General features: G+C 35.6%; 1 protein-coding gene and 1 long non-coding RNA gene across 17 annotated transcripts; one reads left to right on the top strand and one right to left on the bottom strand.

Annotated features, from left to right (window-relative positions):
- Positions 270-13799, bottom strand: LOC109714359. 16 transcript variants are annotated; one of them, XR_002217339.1, is made up of 9 exons: positions 13636-13797; positions 13246-13555; positions 12589-12620; positions 11869-12417; positions 11064-11123; positions 7403-7490; positions 7235-7292; positions 6927-7051; positions 270-805 (listed from the first exon to the last, which is right to left on the bottom strand). It is a non-coding gene; the product is annotated as an uncharacterized LOC109714359 (long non-coding RNA). The 16 variants fall into 16 exon arrangements; XR_002217330.1 differs by having other exon boundaries at positions 279-805; positions 11869-12620; positions 13246-13328; positions 13417-13555; positions 13636-13795; XR_002217340.1 differs by adding an exon at positions 8956-9057 and having other exon boundaries at positions 11879-13555; positions 13636-13799.
- Positions 14996-23068, top strand: LOC109714664 (phosphatidylserine decarboxylase proenzyme 1, mitochondrial). Its single transcript, XM_020239360.1, is given in 17 exon segments — positions 14996-15356; positions 15882-15970; positions 17224-17275; positions 17893-17966; positions 18512-18544; positions 19039-19098; positions 19100-19147; positions 19149-19175; positions 19268-19395; positions 19677-19708; positions 19842-20020; positions 20404-20527; positions 21642-21677; positions 21680-21708; positions 22190-22222; positions 22224-22274; positions 22563-23068. Coding segments are annotated over 17 exon segments (1356 nt in total). The 5' UTR covers positions 14996-15178; the 3' UTR covers positions 22746-23068.

The raw sequence follows: 23428 nt of genomic DNA, 5'->3' as shown, positions 1-23428 counted from the left end.
GAGATTATTGAAAATGATTGTGAATGGCACAATTTGCGTGTTTCGTTTATTACTAGTTTAAGTAATCAACTGATGCGCCGTGATCATATTTTATCCACTGATGTAGCTTGTTGCACATGTTTGCTTGGCCTCGTAATTTTAGTTAAGTTGGACGGGAAATGATTGTTATTATAGTAAATTAAAGTACTTTAATTAACATGGTCCATCAAAGCATCGCCATCGATTAATTATTTTTTGAACTCTATATAACATTATACAGTGCATTAAAATTTAAAAACTCTGAATAATATTTAGGCACAATATATAATATTATTGGTGAGAAGCATGTTTTGTCGCAGTTTATAGAGTCACAGAAGCTGAACTTTGTACAACAATGTCGACATTTTGTGTGCTTGTTCCCCTCGCCACATAACCAATGCAAATATCACCCATTATATATGCTCACAAATTAATCCCTGTAAACTAAATTCCGATGCAGACGTCATTCTCGGGGAGCAGATTCACCGCTGCTTCAAGCGAGAACGCCAAGGACGCAGGAGACGACACAGCTCCGAATCAGGGGGACCCTTTGGCGGAGAGGGAGGCGAAGGTAATGAGATACAAAGAGAAGAAGAAGAAGCGTAGGTACGACAAGCACATCCGGTATGCCTTGAGACAGGCATACGCCGAAATGAGGCCGAGGATCAATGGCCGGTTCGCTAAGGCCCCCGAGATGAGCCCTAAGCCACAGCAGCCACAGCCGTCACAGACGACGCCGCCGCCGCCGCCGCCTCCTCCTTACAATCCTAGTAAGCCTCGTTCTTAGCTGCTAAGCATGCAACAAGAAACAAAGTAGAAAATAGAAGGTTTTAGCATTGGCCTCCGGTACTAATTTTGACTTATATTGACAATACGGTGGCTAAAAGTACTTCCAAAATTTTCTTCTCTAATATTGTAATGTAGTTTTATTCATCACTTTATCAAACTAGATGACCGTGAGATGCATGTGATGTGATGTGCCCTCTCTACTTATGGAATAATTATGCAGGCTTGCTTGATTGGCTTTCCTATATATATACTGCACGCACCAGGCATTTTATTTTTGGTCCTTGTGGTTGTAAAAGACTAAAGCTTTGCATGCATGCGTGGAGCGCCGTCCATGATTGTTGACCAAAGAGAACGCTCTTGTTAAGCAGCACAAGTACTAGTTTTCTTGGTAATGATATTAATTAGCGACTGTGTATTTGATTGTGTATTTACCAATTCCAGATCATCAGATACGTTCAATTACCGCCATTGCTCAGTTCAGTTAGTTTGTAATCTGGATAGCTGATTAGGAGGTTAAGAGCTCAATCCTCCAGCTTGTGCATTTAAAAAAGAGGGTAAAAATAGGGTTGATTGAGCTCACGACTGCTCAATTACACTATCGATGTATGCTGACTATTTGCAAGTTTAATGATATAGAAGTATTTAAATCATATGAAATTTTGATCAAAATTTTTTATACTATCTACAGTAAAATTAATATTTTTGATAAAAATTTTTTGCATTATATCATAACTTATTGCGAGATTTTTATTTTTAATCATTGATTTTGAATCCTTTTAATTACTAAGTAAATGATATCAAAAAATCATAATTTATTTTAAGATACTTCAAATACGTTAGATCAAGATTAAGAAGGCTTATCATCGATTCTGAAGTTTCATTATCGAAAACAGCTTAGGCTAAATTAATAACTATTAAGTGTGTTTATGTAATAACTAATATATATACTGATTAATTAATTAATATTTTGACCAATATAACTAATTAAATAACTAATTCATTAATTCATTAATTAATTAATTTACTAATATATTAATTTATTAGCTTAATTTGTTAACTTATCAAATTATTTATAGTTAGTTAATTTATTAATTAAAAGTACTCATGGTTAACTGATTAATGATTAATTAATTAGGATACTTGATTAATGATTAATTAATCTTCAAATTAATTTATAATAATTTATTAATTGTATTTATGATTATTTAATAATATTCATGATAAAGTAATTAATTAATTTATTAAATATCATTTACGTAATATTTTTAATATTTTCATGTTAATTAATTATATACAATATTATTATTTAACTACTATAATTACTTTTATTCTGTTATTTTTCCTATTCTTGAATATAACCCACTTTTCATCCAAATGTAAAATTAATTTTATTCCCGTTTATCCCCGAAGTTGTACCTATCTTAGGAATAACCAAAAAAAATTTATTTCCGAACCAAACGATACCTTAGATTTTACCCCCTCTACTATTTATATCTCTTACATAAAGACTAATATGCAACTTCATAAAAACTAAGGATAATAAAAGAAATAAAATATCCCAATAGGTCATCCGGGCTCTCAATGTGCGGTTGGATCTCCTTTTTGGGTAGGCTCCTCGCATGGGCTTGAGTTGGATGGCTCGGTGAGCAACACTTAGCCCAGCAACAGCCGATCCAACCCGGTCTCCAACAACCCGACCCACTACTACTACTTACTACTACTACTACTACTTTATTTCCCAGATTCCTCGCCGAATCTATCTCTCTATACCCCTCTTCTTCTACTCTGGTACTCCCGCGTTTGTCCTAATCCCCCATGTTTCCATCGCCATAACACATCCAATGGCCGAAAACTTAATAACACTAACGACTTTGCTATTAGATTTTCGACCCTTTAATGAGTAGATTGTTGGTTGAATAGTATTATCTAACGAATGAAAATCATTTAAGGGGTAGATCTAACGACGGATTATGATCTAATATGAGAAAATGGTCAAAAGAGTAGATTTAACGACGGAAAACTCGATAGCACCAAATGCTTGGTGCTATCGATAATATAGTAATCGAACTCTCTCTCTCTCTCTCCACGTAGGAAGCTCTAAACATCCCGAAGTTGATACGGCGTAAGGGAGAAAATGAAGCCAGAAATGAAGAGAAACAATTATTAAAGTCAAATCCCCAGATGAGGTGATGGCGGAGGAGAAGAGGTCGGAAGTGGAGATTGAGGTGGGACTGTGGGAGGCGGAAGGAGGAGATGCAGTAATAAAAGCCGGAAAAGAAGAAGCCCTCCCAGAGGATTCGAAGGGAGGTTTCGCAGATTCGAACTAGTGTGATAGTTTTTTTTTTTTTCTTTTTCCGAAAATCTCTGCAAGCCACATGATTCTCGTATATAAAAAGAGAAAAGATAGGGAAAAAAAAAAATTACAACAAAAGCAACACCTAAAACAAGCTCTCAGTTCTAACTCCGAACTCAATTCGGCACCCGCAGCGCCTGTTACCTCTGGCTCCGACGAGTGCCGTCTTCAAATGTCGTCCGAAAGTTAGAAGAAGAGAGACGATGAAGAGGGTTGAGAAAACAGAGAGATAGATCGTTGTAGAGAAGAGCTAAGAAGCAAATCAAAAAATAAGAGAAAAAAAAGATGAGGAAAGAATCCAGGCCAGATAATTTGGCCGGAAATCCAGCCAAAAACTGGAGAAGAAGACGGCAATGCCAGCCACTAGGAAAGGCATGGTGGTTGCTATCCGAGATTCTAAGTTCAAATTCTAGTTGATTCACATTTTCAGCTAAATTTATTTATAAAAAAAATAAATAAATTGAATAGCATGCTATCTTTCTCTCATAATAATGGATCAATTCTTTTTCATTATTCGTCAGTGCAGTTGCTAAATCGGCATAATTTTTTCTTCACATATGGAAGGACCCACTCCTATTTCAGTACTTATACAGGCTGCTACTATGGTGGTAGCAGGAGTATTTCTTCCGGGCCAGCTTCTTCCTCTTTTCATAGCCATTCCTTTTTATTTCTTTAAAATAAACATTTTAACTTTTTGAGTTTTTTAAAATTAATTAATTTGCACTTAGAAAATTAAATTAAATTTATTAATAATTAATAGAACTAGACTGGAATATTATTAATAGCACAAATGACTGGGTGCTAATAAATTTTCTGTCTTTAAATTAAAAGATGTACGGTTAGAATGATGTAGGCTCTCTAGAGTTGAGTGGGTGGTTAGCTGAATAGTATAATCAAATGGATAAAAATGATAAAAGAGATAAATCTAACGATAGAAAACTTGATAGTACCAAATGCTTCGTGCTATCGATAAATTCCCAACTGGACTCTAATTAATATATAATTATTAAATTTGATAAATTTTTAAATAAACTAACTATATAATTCAAATAAACAAAATTAAATGCTAAAGGATCTAAAAAAATTAAATGGCCAATTTCAAAATGGCTAAACGTGGAGGGCTTTTGGTTATGGAATTGGCGACAGTTCAAAAACCAAGTAGGTTTGGAGAGTACGTCCACCGGAAGTTTCAAGTTTGTCCCTGAAAGGAGGTAGCGAATCTTTCTCAGATCTATCCTAGAGTAGATCAGAGAATTTTGTCCTAAAGACTTCGCCAACATACCCCCAAAAATATCATAAAAAAGAGAGAACCGGTGCGAGGACCTGCTTTAACTTAAAAAGGCGATACCTTTCAACCTTTGTACTATCCTTTTGCCCTGACCACAACTTTGGCATGAAAGCAGGAGTGTCACAGCCGATGATGGCCACCAAAAATGACATAACAATAATTTCTGGCTATTAATCGACCGTCTCTAGAATAAGTGGCAAAAAGCTTGATGATTGGCACCCGAGCTCTCAAGTTTGAATCCTAGTTGATTCACATTTTCAGCTAAATTTATTTCTAAACGAAATAAACGAAGCGGGTAGCCTGCTATCTATCTCTCAAAATAATAATAATAATAATAATTCCTGGCTATTTATTTAAACTATTATAATGATAAATTAGTTTATATCATCGCTAGAATGTAATATAATAACAAAATTAACGATTTTTTTTGTTTTAAAAAATTAGAGCCTGAGCCTTACAATCCAGGGCCTCGAAAAATGATATAACCATAAATATTAGCCATTTAAACTGCTATATTATTTCAAATTTAATTATTTTAAAATGATAATTTGATAACTGAATTAACAGTTAAATTGTCTTCAAGCTATAGATTAGTTAGGTGTGCCAACTTCAAAATATAGGTTAATTTTATTCAAGTCTCTACAAACATAGTAAATTATAAATATATTCTTATAGAATTTAATTTTCATATGTTGTCCATATAAAAGTACTAATATTTTCAAATATATTCCTCTGATTTATTACTGTTAAACTATTGTTTATTTTATAAGTGAAATAATCTTTTTGTCATCACAAATATGTCCCTCCATAAATCCCAACTATTAGTTAAAGAGAAGTAAAAAAATCAATTCATCACATCAACTAACTAAGGTTAAGTATTTTATGATTTTTTCTAACAGATCTTAATGGCATGAATATACTTTAAAACATTATACCTATGTTTGCAGGATCCAGTATGGAAAAAAGCAAGGGTGTTGCAATCCAAAGTCATTCGTTCGAGAGTAACCTGATGAGTGGAATATTGATGTCTTGCACACAAAGGAATGTTACTTTAATAACGTTGAGACAGAATTTTGAGCACTTTGGAATATCTGGAGACTCGCACTGGGGATGGCCGCCGAGAACAGTGCATGAAAGTAGGGATGTGAACGAATATGAATATCAGATATGTTAACCGAATCTGAAGTCGAAGGCGACAGTTTTAGTCGGTGCAATGGCATGTTTGTTTGTCCTTCAACTAATTTTTAAGTTAAAAATAATTTTTAATTGAATTAAAGTTTAGATAAAAATTATTTTGTTTACTGCTGCTTATTTAATAGAAAGCTAATAACTTTGGAATTATAGTTATTCATTTTGATTATTTATTTTATCAAAAATATTTACACTAGTGCATAAGAGAAAAAAATTACGGCATTTAATTTCTCATTATTTTTTCTATATCTTTCTTATTTGCGGTTGACTTTATCACTACCTAAAACAAAATCAATTACGACGTTTTGAAAAAATACAAAGCAACATAAACCAAACAATAGAAGTGAACATATATGACTAAAGAGCAATGATCCAAAAATGAGAATCTTACACTCTTTCTACTGAAGGGTCAACTTTTACACATTAATCTTATGTCTATTTTTAAATGCTAAAAATTCAAAAGGAATTGTCTAAATCCTTTGATGGAAGGATGTAAAATTTACACTAAAAATTCGGTGTACAAGTAGCATTTCTCAAAAAAAAAAAACATAACGGTTTTGATTTTGGTTATGTTTTGATTATAATTTTTGCCAATACCCAAACCAAACCCGAATCCAAAAATGTTTAAAAAATGATTTTCAGATTGAAAATAACTTTCAACCGAACTGAAGTTCAAATATTTTTTTTTTTCGCTGTTGTTTATTTGATAGAAATTCAATGACTTTGGAATCATAGTTATCCCCTTTTTTATTTATTTTATCAAAAATCAGTGTGTGTTTGATTCCCTTGTAAGCCTTACATAAAACTGTTTTTATCCTAAAAACAAGTTTCCTATCTGTTTGGTTTTAATGTTTTTATAGACTTCCTTCTGTTTTGCTCATAACCCAATAAACTTCCTTCTGGTTGGGTATCTTAAAGAGTCAGCACCAAGGAGAGGAAAGGGAGAGTGGGGGATCTTCCGGGGGTCTAGAAATCAAATATAAGGTGATTACATAAGGGATGATTTGCTCTATCTAACAACCCACCGAAAAACACTAAAAGGCAATTTCTTCTTTCCTCCTAAGCAAACCTCCATTCGGTTAGTTTTCTGAGAGTAATATTTATCAGTTGTCATTATGCATTAATTAATTAGGTGAGAATCAATCTGAAACCGTCTATAGTATTGTATGCAAACTAAACTTCCTGATTCGACAGAAGAATCTAGAGCCGACATGATAATAAAGAAGACTGAAAAATTCATGTTCGCTGAGCTAGCAAGAGCATAAGAGAGAAAAGTTCGGAAATTACCTCTTCGCTATCCTTTTTGTACTGTCTCCACCACCCACCAATATCTCTGTCTCCATTTTCGAGCTTGGAAAACCTGCATCTGCAGCCAATAGAAGACCATATCCAGCACCTGTATAGGACTATCTCTGAAAACAGAAAATGATACGAAAAAGAAACATTGGATGAAAAAAAAAAAAAACAAAAGTGAAAATAAAAGAAGTGCTGCAACAATGCATCGTAGCCTTCAAACAATGAAAAGGCACAATGGTAGTAGGATTACAGATGAGTTTCTTCAGTTCCTTAATTATGGTTCTGCAAATGAAGTCTACCTATGTCAGCTGATACAGCTAGAAGTAGCTAGTGAGGTTGTCAACAAATTTTGGAGTCCTGGAGATGCCAAAAATATTGAAAGAAATAAATGGTCCAAACAAATCATTTTGCTTCGACAACTTTGCCATTAGTCAAGGTACATAATACCTATTTAATATGACACTTACTGGAGTATTGAAGATTCCAGTTTGGCCTAGAAGATTTTAAAGAAGCCGTTCTTGATCAAATTTTCCTCCATGAAAGATTTTAAATGCTCTGCATTTAAAGCCAATCCATATGTACATACAACAGAAGAGTCAGAAAGAATGTAGGAAATAAATGGTCTAAAAAGATCATTTTATTTCACCACATATAAATAAGACTGCTTATCCACCAAACTCATGATAACACCAAAGGGGCTCTCTTTGAATCTAACCTGGTCAAAAAATCTAACTATTTCTTGAATAACAGAAGATTGAGCAAAAGATGAGAAGCTAGACAAATCTCGAAAAACAGAAGACGTACAAGAACTTGAGTTTGCAATCGTCTCGAAATTTTGTGTTCAGGTGTGTAAAAAACTTTGCTAAAAATCTCAGTTCAAAAGAGAGGGTAAAAAGTGCTAAAATGCCATTATTACATAGATTTTATTGACAAACGCTATCATCAAAATACAAAATAACACTATATTAGAAATATGCAATAGATATGATGGCATGTTTAGGCCCCAGTTTAATGATGTAAGTACTCCCAGCCAGAGATGAAGGCATACCATCAACAAATCATAGAAAATCCGGAAATCCAATCCTTCCTAAAACAGATAAAAGTCCCTTCTGAGTTTATTTAACAACTAAAAGCCTGTACTAGTACATGTATGACTTCTATGTAGAATCGTAGATTTGTCAAGGTTGCTTTCTAGTTTTGGTGCGTAATGAAAAGATAGATAGCCAAGAAGCATTCTATAAGAAATTATATCTACATGAACTGTTTTTTATTTATTTTTCACAGCCATCTATATAGAACTATTATATCATGATATGGTACGTGGTATGAGTACGTGGATGTGGTATGTTAGTTTCTCAGGAATGTCATACAACGGGATAGAATAAATCAGAATGTTATTCTAGAACATGGCAAGTTCGGAATGTTAATATGAATCAACGTCTATAAAAGTCAATTACTTAACTTTGTTACTGTATAGTTCTTTTCTTTCATTTAAGATCGGATTAGTTATTCTCTCTTCTAATCAAAACCGGTTTTCTTTTTTCATACGGATATTTGACTTTTTTGTATTAATTTATCATGTAAAACACATTTATTTACGAAAACCTAACAAATTAGATCTAAAAAATCAAAATACTACTTTTTGCAATCCAGATTAAGAAGCCACAATGATTCGGAACGTGAGACCTAAATCGCAATTCGGATGGGGGTTTGCGATCCCGTAACAGTGGCCTTATCGTTTCCTTCCTTACTCCAACCTCTTCAAGGGGATGAGATGCCTCGAGCCTCTTATCTTTGAAGGTAATGGTTTCCTTCTCTACTCACAAGATTTCAATTTACATACAAGAACTCTACTAATTAACCAATCCAACCATTCTAAAAGGGATAAAAGGGTCTACATCAATAGTCCTTGTCCTCGGGAAGACTTGTAACGTGATAAAGGCTAAAAGAAAAGAAATATAAAGCCTTAGATACTAATAACTCCAATTTTGAGATATAACTTAAATATTGCTATGTCAACCTGGCTGTTGTTTGTGTGTCACTACAGCATCAACATGGTCAGCCAAACTGGGCCAAGCAGACTGCCACTGGGTTAGCCACAGGTCTTGGCCCGATACTGCCACTGTACTAAGGCCAAAATTGCACTTTATAAATTAAACATAAAGAATAATTTAAAACAAAATATTAACTGTTATACACTTAAAACAGAAAACAGTAGTCACAGAATCAGTAATTAATGTTTAAGGAACTATTGTGGGGCCCATTTGCTGCTCATCTTCCTTTCATCCATAAGTAACGAAAGGTATATATAAGGCAATCACACCAGAATTGGTTCATACTCTCACTGCCATTCTTATCCCTGCTCTATATCCTCAAATCTCAATAACATTTAGTTTGCTTTTTCGTAACCATAACTATATCTGACATTAGAATAACACCCTATATAACATCTACATTCTACAATCATGAGGCCAAGTTGTCACTATTTCTAATGATATTCCACCAAATAGTAAAAAAGTACAATTAATAAAGTCTTTGGAAGATAAAGAGGAAAAATTGAAGGAAGATAGAGGGAGGGCGTGAAGAGACAATTTTAAAGTTTCTAGTAGGATGCCTTTTTCTACTTCATGAGAGTAGTTATTTGGCACACGAGTTGTTGTAGCATTTTAAAACTAAGAACACAAGAGTGCACGTCATAGAAAATCACAATACTAGAAATCATCAGAAAAAAGAACTAGAGGTCAATGTAATGTGCTATAATATTTCAACAGTAACAATATAAGTTGATATCTTCACACATCACATAAGTTTCAAATGACTTAATTAATCTTAATGACATCAAAGTTTTTCCATATTTTGTTGCCTGATTTCTATAGCAAAACAAGATCTTCCAAGCATTTTATTCTCTAAGGCAGTTGGATAGAATAGCAGGAACAAGCTTTTGGGCAGCCGATCCAGCAGTGAGTATATCACTACCGAATAACAAATAGATCAATTAAAACATTGACGAATATGGAACAAGCAGATTAAGGAATTCTGAAATGCAACGAATTGTTAAGTAGACATACATTGGCTGAAAATTGAACTGACTTCTGGAATCTAAAGTGAAAGTTCCGCATAAATGCAATTAGTAGCTGTTAATCCACAATGATGGCAAAGCAGCAACTTTGAAAATACACATCACTGCCAACACTACCAACTAAATGGGGAGGACAGCCCGCTACTTTCCCATAGCTCTTTTACTGTCTACCTGTCCTATTCTTAATTCAGCTATCCTTTTCTCTACCTTGTAGCATTCAGTTAACATTTATCTACGTAGTGCAAATTTGATTTGCAAAAAAAAAAGACCAAGATTTTGCAGTTGAACAATTGTGACTCTCTAGTTGACTAATCAGCGCAGGGGAAATACTTCCAGATTAGGGATTCCCAACAAGTTTAGGACTATGATTTTGTTATTTACAAGCCGCAATCACATCAAGACTCTATTAAGGTGTGCGTCAGTTTAGTCTCCCTGAGAATCAGTTAGTAACAAAATGATGATTAATGCAGAGATGAAGTTAGGGTTAGTTGAAGGAAACATTTTCCACCAGAGAGGGAAAAATACAAGGCATCTCATTGCCTTCAAATTGTGAAAGGTACATTAGGGAGCCAAAAAAACCTACAACTTAGAGCAACCAGGAGACTATAATCTGCAAGAAGAGACGTGCATAAGCATTGAAGAATTTTCTCATATGATTTGCGACTTTTATAGTTTATATATGTGTAGGTGTGGGGTTTGTGTGTTCATTTGTGTCGTTGATCAATGACAAGGCGATAAACTAGTTTAGTTTAGTCTGTCTACCTGTAGTTGATTTAATTAGTAATGATGTAGAGCAAACTACTCTAGATACTCTAGATACTGCCGAAAGTGACAGCTGCTTAAGCACAAAAAACTGCAGAGAAAATAAAAGTAGAACTTCATTGATCCTTCCCAGCGATTGCGCAGAAATTTAGTCATACATTCCAAATCAGTTATTCATCTAATATAGGAAAAAAGTATCAGAAAATATAGCAAGAGGTTTGCTTTAAATTTTCAAAGATTTCTGAACTTCTTAATAAAGTATAACACGAGAAAGCATTCTGCATTACCTATCCATGAATCACAGAGAAAACAACAGCACCATCAACTTATGTCCCATCAGAGGCAACCTATAGAAGAACTCAAAGAAAACAGAAAATTTGTTAAGTGCGGCACAAACTAATGAATAGTAACTAATGACCATACACAGATGGTCACACCAAACCCTTTTCACATTGAAAAGGCAGGATTGTAATTGAAGGACATAGTAAGTCAAATTCTACAATTTAATAGGCAACAACACAGATCAACTTATGGTTTGTCATAATGTTTATATTACAGAACCTTATAAGTATGGGAGAATAAATTTTATAATGATTAATTAGAAAGCCACGGAAAGCTCTACACTGAAAATCTGGACAAGTGTAGAGATGAGAAGCTTAATTTAGTAAAAGTTATTTCTCATATACAATTTAGTCCAGTGATAATGTGACACTTATAAATAGCTGCCATTACAAGTAAAATGTTGATTATAATCATGAAAATAATAATAAAATGTGAATTTAAGTACTTTACTTTTCAATGTTCATCATAGATGTCTTAATTCTTCACTTAAGAGATTATCTTCAAGCTAACAGATGCAGAAACATACAAAAATCTTTGCCTTAAATTAACAAAGCTTTCTTCAATTCCTAATTTGTTGAGTTTCAAGTTCATTGAGTTTCAAACAATGCAAAGAAGTATATCTTGATTACGTTCAGGAAAAAACTATATTAATGAAGTAGTCGGTGCAAAATAAGTTTCAGAAGTTAGGGAAGAAGTTTGAATCACAAGATCTAAAGCACGCGAGTTAGTTCTGAGAAGAAAGGTGCTCACTGTAGACAACCTGTGGAAACGTGGGTGGTGTGGCGAGGAGACTTATGTTTGACTTGTGTTTTCTGTTTGAATGAGGACGAGACCATTGATCACCTCTTCATGCGATGTGATGGCACCAGAGTGCTTCTAGAGGGTTATCTTCCAAGTAAGTCAGCCCTTTGTAATTGTACTTCTGCTAGTTTGCTCTAGGAGTCGAGTAGAAAAAAAGGGGGAGCGCTCGGAGGAAAGGAGTTAGCGACAATCGCCACAACATGGTGGGTTCTTTGGTTAGAGCGTAACAAAAGAATCTTCGACGAGTTTATTAGCGTTTTAGATTCGCTCACCTTAGGGACACCTGGATCTTTATATATATATNTTATATATATATATATATATATATATATATATATATATATATATACATTGTATTGGTAAACATCCTTTTCTATTATCCGATTCATGGACACTGGAATATGGAGTAAATGATACAAGGCTGGGGTTGTCGGGAAGTGAATAACGAAACAGAAATCTTACCTTCTCCCAATTCACTATAAATCAAGTCTCATGAAACTGCAGACTCATTCGCAAATGAAATTGTTATTAGAACAACTGTAAGATTTGTTTGTCCCAACCTTAAGGGCCCAGAACACAGAAATTACCATGGAAATGCACAAAACAGAAATTCTATTCTCAGATGCAAAAGTCAATCAGTATATCCATATAAACAGACAAGGGCATTACCATCGAAGGAACCAGCAGTTAGATCTTGATTTCTGCAACATTAATAGATAACATAGAATAAACAAGAAAATGTGAAGAGATGGATGATCAACACATAGGATAAAATTTTCGATGTCGCTTAGTTGAAACAGAGAGCCTAGGAAATGATCTACTACATTTTAACCCTAGAACAACTAACAGTGGCATCCATTGCAAGTTCTTGCGTTCAAATACTTGATATAGTAGAGAACCAAAGATTAAGACTATGAAACAGATGTAAGAAATCTTGTTTTATTTGTTTATTTTCAGAATAAGCACATCAATCCGCACATTAAACAAAATCTAACCACGAAAATTAAGAATCTCATCTTCAACAACAAATTATAACAGAATATCCAAAAGCTGGTTCCAATGCAAGCAACTCGGTAAAGAATAGAGTCAGAGAGACAACGATGCATCAAAGGAACCCTAGATCGGAAACCATACACTCGTTCCACCGCATACTGAATGGATTCTTAGTGATCAAATCATTGATATAGAGATGGAAGCGAGTGAAACATTGTATATTTGGATGGCGAAAGACCAAAAACTCCTTATAACGCATTCAACTGGACGAAAGAGATTCAGAAAGATAATGCGCATAAAAGAAAACTAGATCGGACCAAAACGAATTATTACCAGGGATTCTTGGGGATTAGTTCACCGATAACAGAGACATAAGAGAGCGAAACATCGTTGTCGAAGAGGGAGACCCAAACATTCTCCAATGCATGCAAATCGATAAAGAATACAGTCAGAGAAACGATGCGCATTATAGAAACCTTAGATCGGAACCAAAGGAACCATTACCAGAGATTTCCGGCGATCAAATCGGGGAAAACATATTTGGAAGAGAACAAAGCATCGTTGTCTCGTTGTCGAATGAGAGCACCAACGCCTGCAACTCTTCGGAAAGAGAGTCGGAGAGACAATGTGCGTCAAAGAAACCCTAGAACGGACCAAAACGAGCCATTACGAGCGATTCTTGGCGATCAAATGATCGAAAACAGAAAAGGGAGAGATCGAAACATCGTTGTTAAATGTGTGTGTGCGAGAGAGAGAGAGAGGCATGGAAGCGAAGGTCAGTGGATCTCCCATGGCGTCGTCGTTCTCCCTGAATTGATAGGAGAAGATCCTCTCGCTCCAAGGAGAGAGGTTGCGCAATAGTGAGCGCCTGCGCCCAAGTGGTATTCCCTTATTTATAGAGTAGGCCAAGCGCGGGCTATCTCTTGGCACACGTGAGGCAGGAAATTGACGGTCGGTGGTGGTTAGGGGTGTAAAACGGGCCGGGCGGCACGTGGGCCGCCCGGCCCGGCACGGCTGCGGGCCGGGCCGTGGCCCGGCACGGCTACTGTATCGGGCCGTACTGGGCCTGATATTTAGAGCCCGACAGTCCGGCACGGCACGGTCCGGAACCCCAGACCCAAGGCAAGTGGCCTTAGGTCTGGGGTAAGTGGCCTTGGGTCTGGGGTCTGATCTCAAACTCTTCTCTCCAGAAGATCTCTTCNCAAAAATATATTAAATAAATTTAAATATTTATTTTTTGTAATTATTTTTATAAATTTTAAATTTTTTAATCAAAATATCAGTTTATATAAATATAATTTATTGTTTATATTTTTTTTAAATTATATGTACATTTTTTAAAAAATAAAAAAAGGAGCCGGCCCGGAGAACGGCCCGGCCCGGCATAGCCCGTGCCTTCCGGGCCCAGGGGCCGTGCTGGACCGGATGGTAGGGAGTTCGGGCCCGGCACGGCCCGGCCCGGATTAGCCACGGGCCGGTCTGGCCCACTCTCCAGCCCGGTTCGGCCCGGAAAATGTGGGCCGTGCCCACATTACACCCCTACTGGTGGTCCATATTCCATCGTGATCGCACGTGACGCGATTGGGAAAAGGAGCCCTAAATTTAATTTATGTATTAAATTTTTTAATTATAAATTCAACTCAGATTTAAATTTAATTTAAATTTTGAAATATACTTTTAAATTTTAAATCTAAATTTAAATCTAAATTTTTAATTTAAATTGCTGGTATCAGTCATTTATTTATATTTTCACCTCATTATATATAATTTAATAGAGTTTGACAGGAATACTATTGATAGTATTTTATGTGGTTTAAAGTGTATCAATTTAGTACCCTATAATTTTATTTTTCTTTTTTTATCAGTCCTCCGTTAACTTTTTATTAAATCATATACAAAAAAACTTCGGATACTCCATTTATAATTTATCAAATATTCACTTCAGTATCTTTTAATTTTAATTTTATTATTTATTTAACAAAAAGATTAATGAAGAAGATAAAAAAAAAAATCATATGTTATGAAAGTAATACATTTTAAACTATACAATATTAAAGTAAAAAAAAGTGTGAAACTCTTGTTTGAAAGAAAAGGCAGCAGTCCTATCCTCAAGCAACTGCAGAATTGCCCCAGCGCCCCGAAATCACATTTCTTCCTCCGACGGAAAGGAGGACTTGTCGGTCTCCACTCCTCCGGCCCTCCGAACCATTCCCCCTTCCCCGGGCTCCGAGTAGCGCGACTTCAACTCTCGCCAGTATAGCCAAAAATGAGGTTTAGAGCCTCTTCGACATGGCCTGCTCTGCCTCTCCACGTATTCCGACCCCACCACATCTCCCATCCCCACGCCGCCGCCGCCGCGCTCCTCCGCCGCCCCGCCACTTCTTCCCGCGCCCTCCACGCGACTCCTTCTTCCGGAAACTCCGGCAGCGGTGGCGGCGCCCAGGGTAACTTCCTTTTCGCTTCCTCGCCCTTTCGATCATCCGTTCTGTTTGCATGCACCGACATTTTATTCAGTATATCTTTTTGATATAGTCAAATAAGTCATTTGATAGACGAGGAGTGTGATCAAATATTTAGAATGACAATTCATATTCACCGTTATTTTCTCATAATAGAATAAATTATATAGGTGAAATTATCCGACCAAATCATAAATATCAAAATCTTTCAAAGGGAAAAAACCAAACTCCTAGTTTACAATCACAAAAGAGAATTCTCTTGCTGAAAAAGTTATCGCTGGGTAGCTTATTCTGACATCCAAACTGGGCTGGTTATGATGTATTATTAGAATTGGGTTTTTCCTTTGTGGGCTTTGTGTATATCTCTGGGTTTGTTATTTTGATGGAGGATTATTCAGGCGATATACCTTACAATGTAGTGTTGTTTGTAATTTGTGTTAATTATTTTTACTTTTTAGATTGTGTAGTCGTAGTTTTTCTTGACAATTGTTTGATATATTATGTTGGCAGGTAACTTTCTTCTTGTTCCTGGCGCGACAATGGCTACTATCCTTATGCTTGGGATTCTCCATGCTCGGCGCCTCTATAATGACAAGAAGGCATGTGTTCTTTCTTTTTTCGGGTGCAATTATCGAATAAAGACTTTCTGGTATGATGAAGTCTTTATGCATGTCACATTTTTCCCTGGAATGATGCTTTCCATGATATAAAATTATAAATATACTGGCAGGATACAGAGTGTATGCCTGTTAGCGGACAATTATACACTAACGCAAATCATATATGTAAATTGTTGCATAGGCGCAATTAAGGCTCTAGCATAAGGATAAATATATTGGCTATGGATAAGAACCTTATGAAACAAAGTAATGTTAGAATTTGAGCAGAAATGCTGATTGCATTTCTTGTGAATTTAAGGGATGGAATAGAGGCATTTGTGATAGTTGCTTGGAGAAAAAAAAATCCTCATATTATGAATACAATCTGCATCTCCATCAACCTTGTTATATTACTTTCAATACGTATATAGCATACAGAATTTATAGTGATCAGATGTTGAATTGGATATAGAATGTGGTGCTAGTTGGAAGGATTTCGGAGAGTAAAAGATGAGTTAGTAGTTAGTACTCGTGGGAAGAAGTTTGGATCATGAGAAAGATGAATTCAATAGATGAGCACCAGATTATGGTTTAATTGGTGAATAGTCGATTGAGAATTGTGTTTGGAATGTTCAATCGATGCTTGCTGGAATTTGAGCTCGTAGAACTGAATTGGTGGAGTTTAGGGTAGAGAATAATGAAAGACATGGTTGTAATGTGAAGTGCACTGGACTTTCGCAAATTAGCAAAGTTCCAGTGAAAAATAGTAATTGATACTTTTTAGACAATTATGATGGTATTTGAGGTGTGTTGGACTGGTTTTGGTGCAAAAACGTCGCAAAAACGGAGTTTGGAGTGCAAAATCTGCAAAAACGGAGTTGGGCGCCGTGTGGGAGGCACGGCTCCGTATGTGGGGTGCCTAAGACAGTTCATGAGGCACGACGCAAGCTAGGAGTATACCACGTGTGGGTTCTTGAGAGATTGGATAAATTAAAGATATTTGAACATCATAAACTTGATACGTAGTTGTTAATCGAGACATAATACCTTTCATATCTTGTTCATACTTCATAGAGGCATAGTATCATTACTCTTGTTATGTTCCCTTTACTGCAGTTACTTTTATTTTAGTTATTATTATTACTCGTGTTCAGTTGACCTAGTGGTGCAGTGCATCCTTCTCGGTGGTGGCATCTACTGAAAACTATCTTTATAGTTCTCACACCGTACTCTTTGTTGTTTTTCTATTTCAGAGCCTTCAGCTACGAAGGAGGCTCAGGATCGTGGTAAGAGCATCACGTGATAGTTAAAGCACTTTTACGCTTTTTGGACTAAATAGAGATTGACCCTTTTGTATCTTAGGGAGTTATGTCGAGATAACAATTTATGAAATATGGTTCTAGAACATGTGTTAAACTTAATAGTTGATGTGTTGAGATGTACCCATTTTGGAAGTGATGTTTGGATGTAAATTATTTCTAATCTAGTAGTTATTGATGTTTATGTTCTTGATACCCATCAACTTGTATTTTATCTATTATATGGTATTGTATATGGAATTGGTTGGATGTTGATGCTTCGTGTGTACGGGCGCATCTTTATACATGTGGCTGGTCTGTGTACACATCTGGAATAGGCTTCCGCTGCCTGTGATCCGGAGCGTGACAACTTATGCTTTACCCTCACTTTGCATTTTTGATAGGTCGAGGATATGCGTAACCTGTGTTCTTACCAGGCATTAGGTAGTACTTTAGTAAACCATGTCATTTTCTGCTGATTGATGTAATGAAGCTAAATATTCTTAAAGCATAAGATTAAGTTTCCCCTCGTTTCTTCTGAAATATTACATATTACTTTATTCTTTGCACTTTAGAATTTTATTTCTTTGTGTCATCTTTGCTATTTTTCACTGGGATCAGTAGGAACTAGTTGGGAAAAGTTCCTAATCACGTGGAAGGCACATTTCTGTTATACTCCATGGAATTGCTATCCCCAGGTATAAACCTGGCATGGAGATGTTTACCCACCAAGTTCCAAGAGGGGATAGTTGAAACTAATCTGTTTTGCGGGGTGGTGGGATATCTATCGCTATCCCCTCGAAACTGCCTAAAGAGCTGGCAAGTACTCGACGATTAATAGTTTTGGTTGGAAGCATCACAATTTGCTCAATATCCATGGTGTTTTGGTTGTATTGATTAACCTTTGATTTACGAAGCAAACTAAATTTAGGTTCTCTTCTCTTTGTAGCTGATCAGTTTGTTGATAGATGTTATCCCTTTATTTGTGTGAGATTTTATATTGCCTCTACATCTTGATTAGATAACATGATTTTCAATGATAAATATTTACTAATTTGCCCTAACTCCTTTCTTCATTGCAAATTCCCCTCAAATATCTTTTTTGCCAATTAATTTTTATGCTCTTTTTTCTGTTTTCACATTTGTAAAAGTTGTTCTATGAAAGAAGTCTTTATATTTGTTTTCCCTATATATATTCTCTTACATTTCTTATATTACGTCCCAGTTATGTTATGGCCTTTAGTCTGCAAAGCATGGGCCAGGGCACTTCATTCAGGTATGTTCCTTTTCTTCCTCACTGCTTTACTTCTAACTGCCTGTATTAATTGGTACGGTCTTTGTATTCATGGTTTCGCTCCTTGCATTTGGACATTGCATGTCGTCAATTAGTATTTGCAAATGTTCAAAAGCTGGTCACTAGAGGAGATGCGCTTTATAGGTGCATGTGCTTAATTGTAGTTAATTTTGTGTACATGTCTTGTATCTAGAGAAGATAGAACTTGAAAAATGAAGCGACTAATAGCAAATAATAGTTACAATAGATGAAGAATTAACAAAGTGATGGTTAATTCAAAGATACACTCGAATGTTCTTGCTTTTCCAGCACTTCCTTATTACTTCTCCATCTACCGTCCCTTGACAAAGTCCTCTTGCTCCTAAACAGTCCTATCACGAACCACTACCTAATCTAATTGAAATTCAGATAGAATCTATAATTTCTTAATAATTTGTTTCAATTTTTTTTTGGTTGTCATCCTCAACCTTAATCAGAGATCTGGTCATTTGGCTATAGATTTGGTGGAAGCTGCTTTACCACTAGAAAATTATGCTTTCTTTACACGAGTTCTTTATTCGAACCCTTAAAGAAGGATCAAGACCTACCTATTGATCCGGACCCAAATTGTCTGGTTACTGGTAACTAATTGTTTGATTCGGTAGTACTTTTACTACCTAATGATGATGGTTGTCTGAGGATACATTTTATCAATTGGATGATTAGGTCAGCCCTGTGGATGGTAAAATTTTGCGTGCTGTGAAACTTAGAGGTCTTGGTGCTATGGTAGAACAAGTCAAAGGCTTTTGTGACACCCTGCTTCTGAGGGGGGTTTCCATTCTAGAACTACTATAGCTCTGGGCTCAATTAACTCCAAAATTTTTAGGCCTAGCCAACGCGGCCCAATATGTTATAGCCGAGTTAAAAGGTTTAGTTCTCTTATATTTTATGTAGAATTATTCCAAATCTTGGGATATCACATTTCTCCCCTCTTTAAGCCGTAACATCCTCGTCAAGCTTGAGCACACTCACAATCACCAGGTGGTGTGAGACTTGTCTCGCTGGCCTTTTCATTCAGACCTTGGATCAACTTGTCATTTTCAGACTTTGGCTTAGCCTGTCATTCATATCCTAGTTCAACCGAGATTCATCTCAAAGTTCCGGCTTGTGATTGGCTCTGATTCCAACTGTAACACCCTATTTTCCAAGGGGGCTATCCATCCTAGAACTACTCTTAGCCTTAGCACGATCAATCTTCTTAACCTCTTGGGGGTCCACCACCCAAAATGCTATAGTTGAGTTAGAGGTTTTAGTCCTATTGTACCTTATATAGGACTATTGCAAATCCTGGAGGTGTCACACTTTTCATATTTTGCTTCTTTACTTCTTCATGCAAATTCGTCGCTTCACAAGTCAGTTGATGAAAACAGTTGGATAAAACAGTTGTGCCTGAAAATTCAGGCACAAAACCATGGTAGAGACTAGAGAGTATCATTAGCTTCACCTAAATTGCATAACCCAGTACCAATGAGGTAGTTCCTAAAATCTTATTTTCCATTCTTTGTCATTCTAAGGTGGCTTATCTGATTTAGCTAAACATCCATCGGGAAGCTTGATAAGTTGACCTTTTCTATGATCAATAATGGCTGATGTAGAAAGCTTATTCATAGTGAGAGGGCAAGGGCAGTAATTTGTCTAATGTATGAGAAAATAATCAGCAGAAGGAAAGCTAGTTGATACAGATCCATTGTTTCTATATGCCTTTAAGATAATTAAGTTTTTCAAACTTGTGATCTGTTGATTGATATAGTTGGTTAATAAGACTTGCTTTTGGTACTTGATATTATTCAAGCTTCATCTGAATTCTCTTTGGCAGCACGAAGAGAGGTGTCTTTTATTGTTGTGTTGTATACCTAAAGCCAGGTGATTACCATTTAGTGCACTCCCCTGTTGATTGGCACGTCTTAAAACGTTGACATTTTTCAGGTATTTTGAATTTCTTATGTTACACTTTGTGGTCAAATACTTTGTCTACCTAATTATCGTCAACATGCTTTCCATTAGGTAAGTGAGAAAGGCACGTAGGCCAGCTCTTATGCTTTTTTGCAAGTCTGACTTCAATCAAATATATAGTGTGATCTGCCAAACTAGATTTAAGAGCCTCCGGAAGAAAAAAGAAACAGGAATCCTAACTGTTTCTGGTGTGAAACGTTCAATTCAATCTCTTTGTACTGAATCCAAAGTTTGTCTACAAGCCGATGTATCTTTATGCACTATTAGAGAAACATGGGAATATTTTGATGGAGAAATAAGAGATGCCTTGGAATCATTTTAAATCTGAAAACTGAGAAAGTTCTTTATGCAAGTTATATAACGATTATGTGGAGATTGGATACTACCTATCTGGCAGTGCAAGTCAGTACTTACGGGTTGAATTATTAGGTCTTAGGCACTTTTTCCCTTTTTCCCCATAAGGTAAGCTGCATTCATTACTAGGAAAATATATTCCACAACATTGAAAGGACGCATATTTTTTGTAATTTAAATGTTCTTAAATGCCTTTTAAAAATTAACTGGGCCTGCAGGAGAAGAATGCCTTGCCAGTTGTTTGCCAGTTGTTTGCAACCATATGACCCATTTGAATGCGAAATTGAATTCAACCTCACTTAACAGCACTCATATCTTAAGCTAGCTACAAAAAGAAGATTTGCTTAGATAGTTTGAACGAGTAAGCAGAGTTCATAGGGTGTGTGTACTCATAAGAAGTGATTCTAGTTAATATAAGAAGCTCTAAACTGGAATGTAAGATCAAAAGCAACTTGGTTACAGAAGAAAACTATGTAATGGACCTTTATTCACAGAACATATAACTAAAGATATAACTGAATGAATGACAAGTATTCATATGAATTTTGTTCATTAATTGGGACACATTTTCGTTGTTGCTGTTGTTGTTTGTATGTTGCTTGGGATCTTTCTTTTTCTTCTTTTGGGAAATTATCATGTATAACTTTCTCTTTTTTTTTTCTATATATCAATCCTTTACATGCATATTGTACCTTTTTTTTGATGTTTAATAACCACACTAATATTTCTGTAGGTTATCTTGTCCCTCAGAATTAGCATGCTGTACGCACATCAGAAATTTGTATGTTGAAAATGGAGGGGTAATTCTCATTATCCCCACATGAAAACAATATCTTATGAATCTTATTGTTACATCGTCGAAAGATGGTATCATCCTTTGCATATGATTCTTGTAGAATGAAATTTTTTTTCTTAAGTAAGCAGCTACACTCCTATCGAACTTTTAAGCACACAGTGTGCTTTAGTTTGTATTTCAACCTGGTCTTCCTGAACTATGTTCTTGTTTTCCAAGTTTTATACATTCTCGGGTCTTAGCCTCTGTGGCGATATTCATGATTTTATTTCTCTAGATGAGATGATAGAAATTTTCGTAGTGAGGCAACAGTAATAAACATATCAGTTATGCAATTGATGATGGAAAACCAGTGTTCTCATCTGCTTGGCTTGTTCAATGCTTATATTTTCTTTTCTTTTTCCTCGCTTATCATTATTTCGATGTTGTTTTTTCTACTGACGAGTTCCTATATACCTGATTTATTTATTATTGAATTGTTTCACTAGGTGGTTCTTAAAGGCCAGTGAGAAGGCTTTGTAAACACTATCAGCGATTGGTGCTACCATTGTTGGATCAATCCAACTTCGTTACGTATTCTCATTCCACTCTTTATATGTGAATAGTTAAAGCGACGAGCAGTTTTAATGACCATACTTGTATAGAACAAATAGCTAGAAACATTTCTTGTAATAGCTGTCGAAGCAATAGCTCGCATGCGCTTCCAAATAAATATCACTTCCCTGTAGCTATTGATTCCTCTAGCGATGTATGCTTGCTCTCTCTCATCTGGGGCAAATAATATTATACTTATTAAGAAGGGAGAAGGGGTTAAATTTACTTCTCTAACCTAACTCCTCGAGTCCTTTCCCTATGTAATTTTCATTTCAACTAACTTGCATTGAACCGTTGCTTCAGGTGGCGGCGTTCAAGATGGGATCCACCGTCGTTCTTGTCTTTCAAGCGCCAGTTTCTGAATCACTGGCAGATGGTCTCTCTTCAGACTTTCGATTCTGCGTTAAAAGTGGTGATAAAGTTAAGGTGCGAGAGGCGATCGGTCGATAGAAGCGGTTAGCTGGTTACACAGCATAATCTATGGGAAGAAAATTGATATTACAGCAATCTCACTTAAACTTGTTTAATTGGTGTTACTTTTGAGAATAGGTCTTTTTGGTTTGAGCCATTGAATCCTTGTTTTGTTACATCAAAAATTGCCAAAAATTCTGGTCTTTCTCACCTTCCGCAGCTCGCAATTGAAGTGAGGAGTTGAGCCGAGATTTCCTTGCAGTGGAAAATCTAAATTGCTTGTTAGAGTTATTTTAGATTTCTGGTGTAAGTATTTTTGTAAATTTGATTGCTCAATTAATTATTAGGTGTTAATTGTTACAGTTTTATTTGTTCAAATGTTATAAGAATCATTAAATTAATATTATTAAATTTTGTAAAATTTTGAATAATTTGATTATAATTATTTATTTAAATAAACAAAATAATAGTTGAAGGCACCGAAAAAAAAGAAAAAAAATAGAGGCGCCTGCGTAATTTTTTTACGAAACATTCTTTATTTTTTCTTTACTAAGCTCACCTAGTAACTTTTAGTTGACCTGTGATCAAAATTCTATTTAATGTTCAAAGGGTTAGGCCATTCCAATTTTACAAAACAACCCTAGCATTTCTCCTATTTCACTAGCGAGTCATTTCTTATGTGTTGTGTTACTCAATCCCATGTGCTCGCACCGACATTTCGG

The sequence above is a fragment of the Ananas comosus genome, linkage group 8 (genome assembly GCF_001540865.1).
Source record: "Ananas comosus cultivar F153 linkage group 8, ASM154086v1, whole genome shotgun sequence".
Lineage (NCBI taxonomy): Eukaryota > Viridiplantae > Streptophyta > Magnoliopsida > Poales > Bromeliaceae > Ananas > Ananas comosus.
This window is presented reverse-complemented; position numbering and strand designations above follow the sequence as displayed.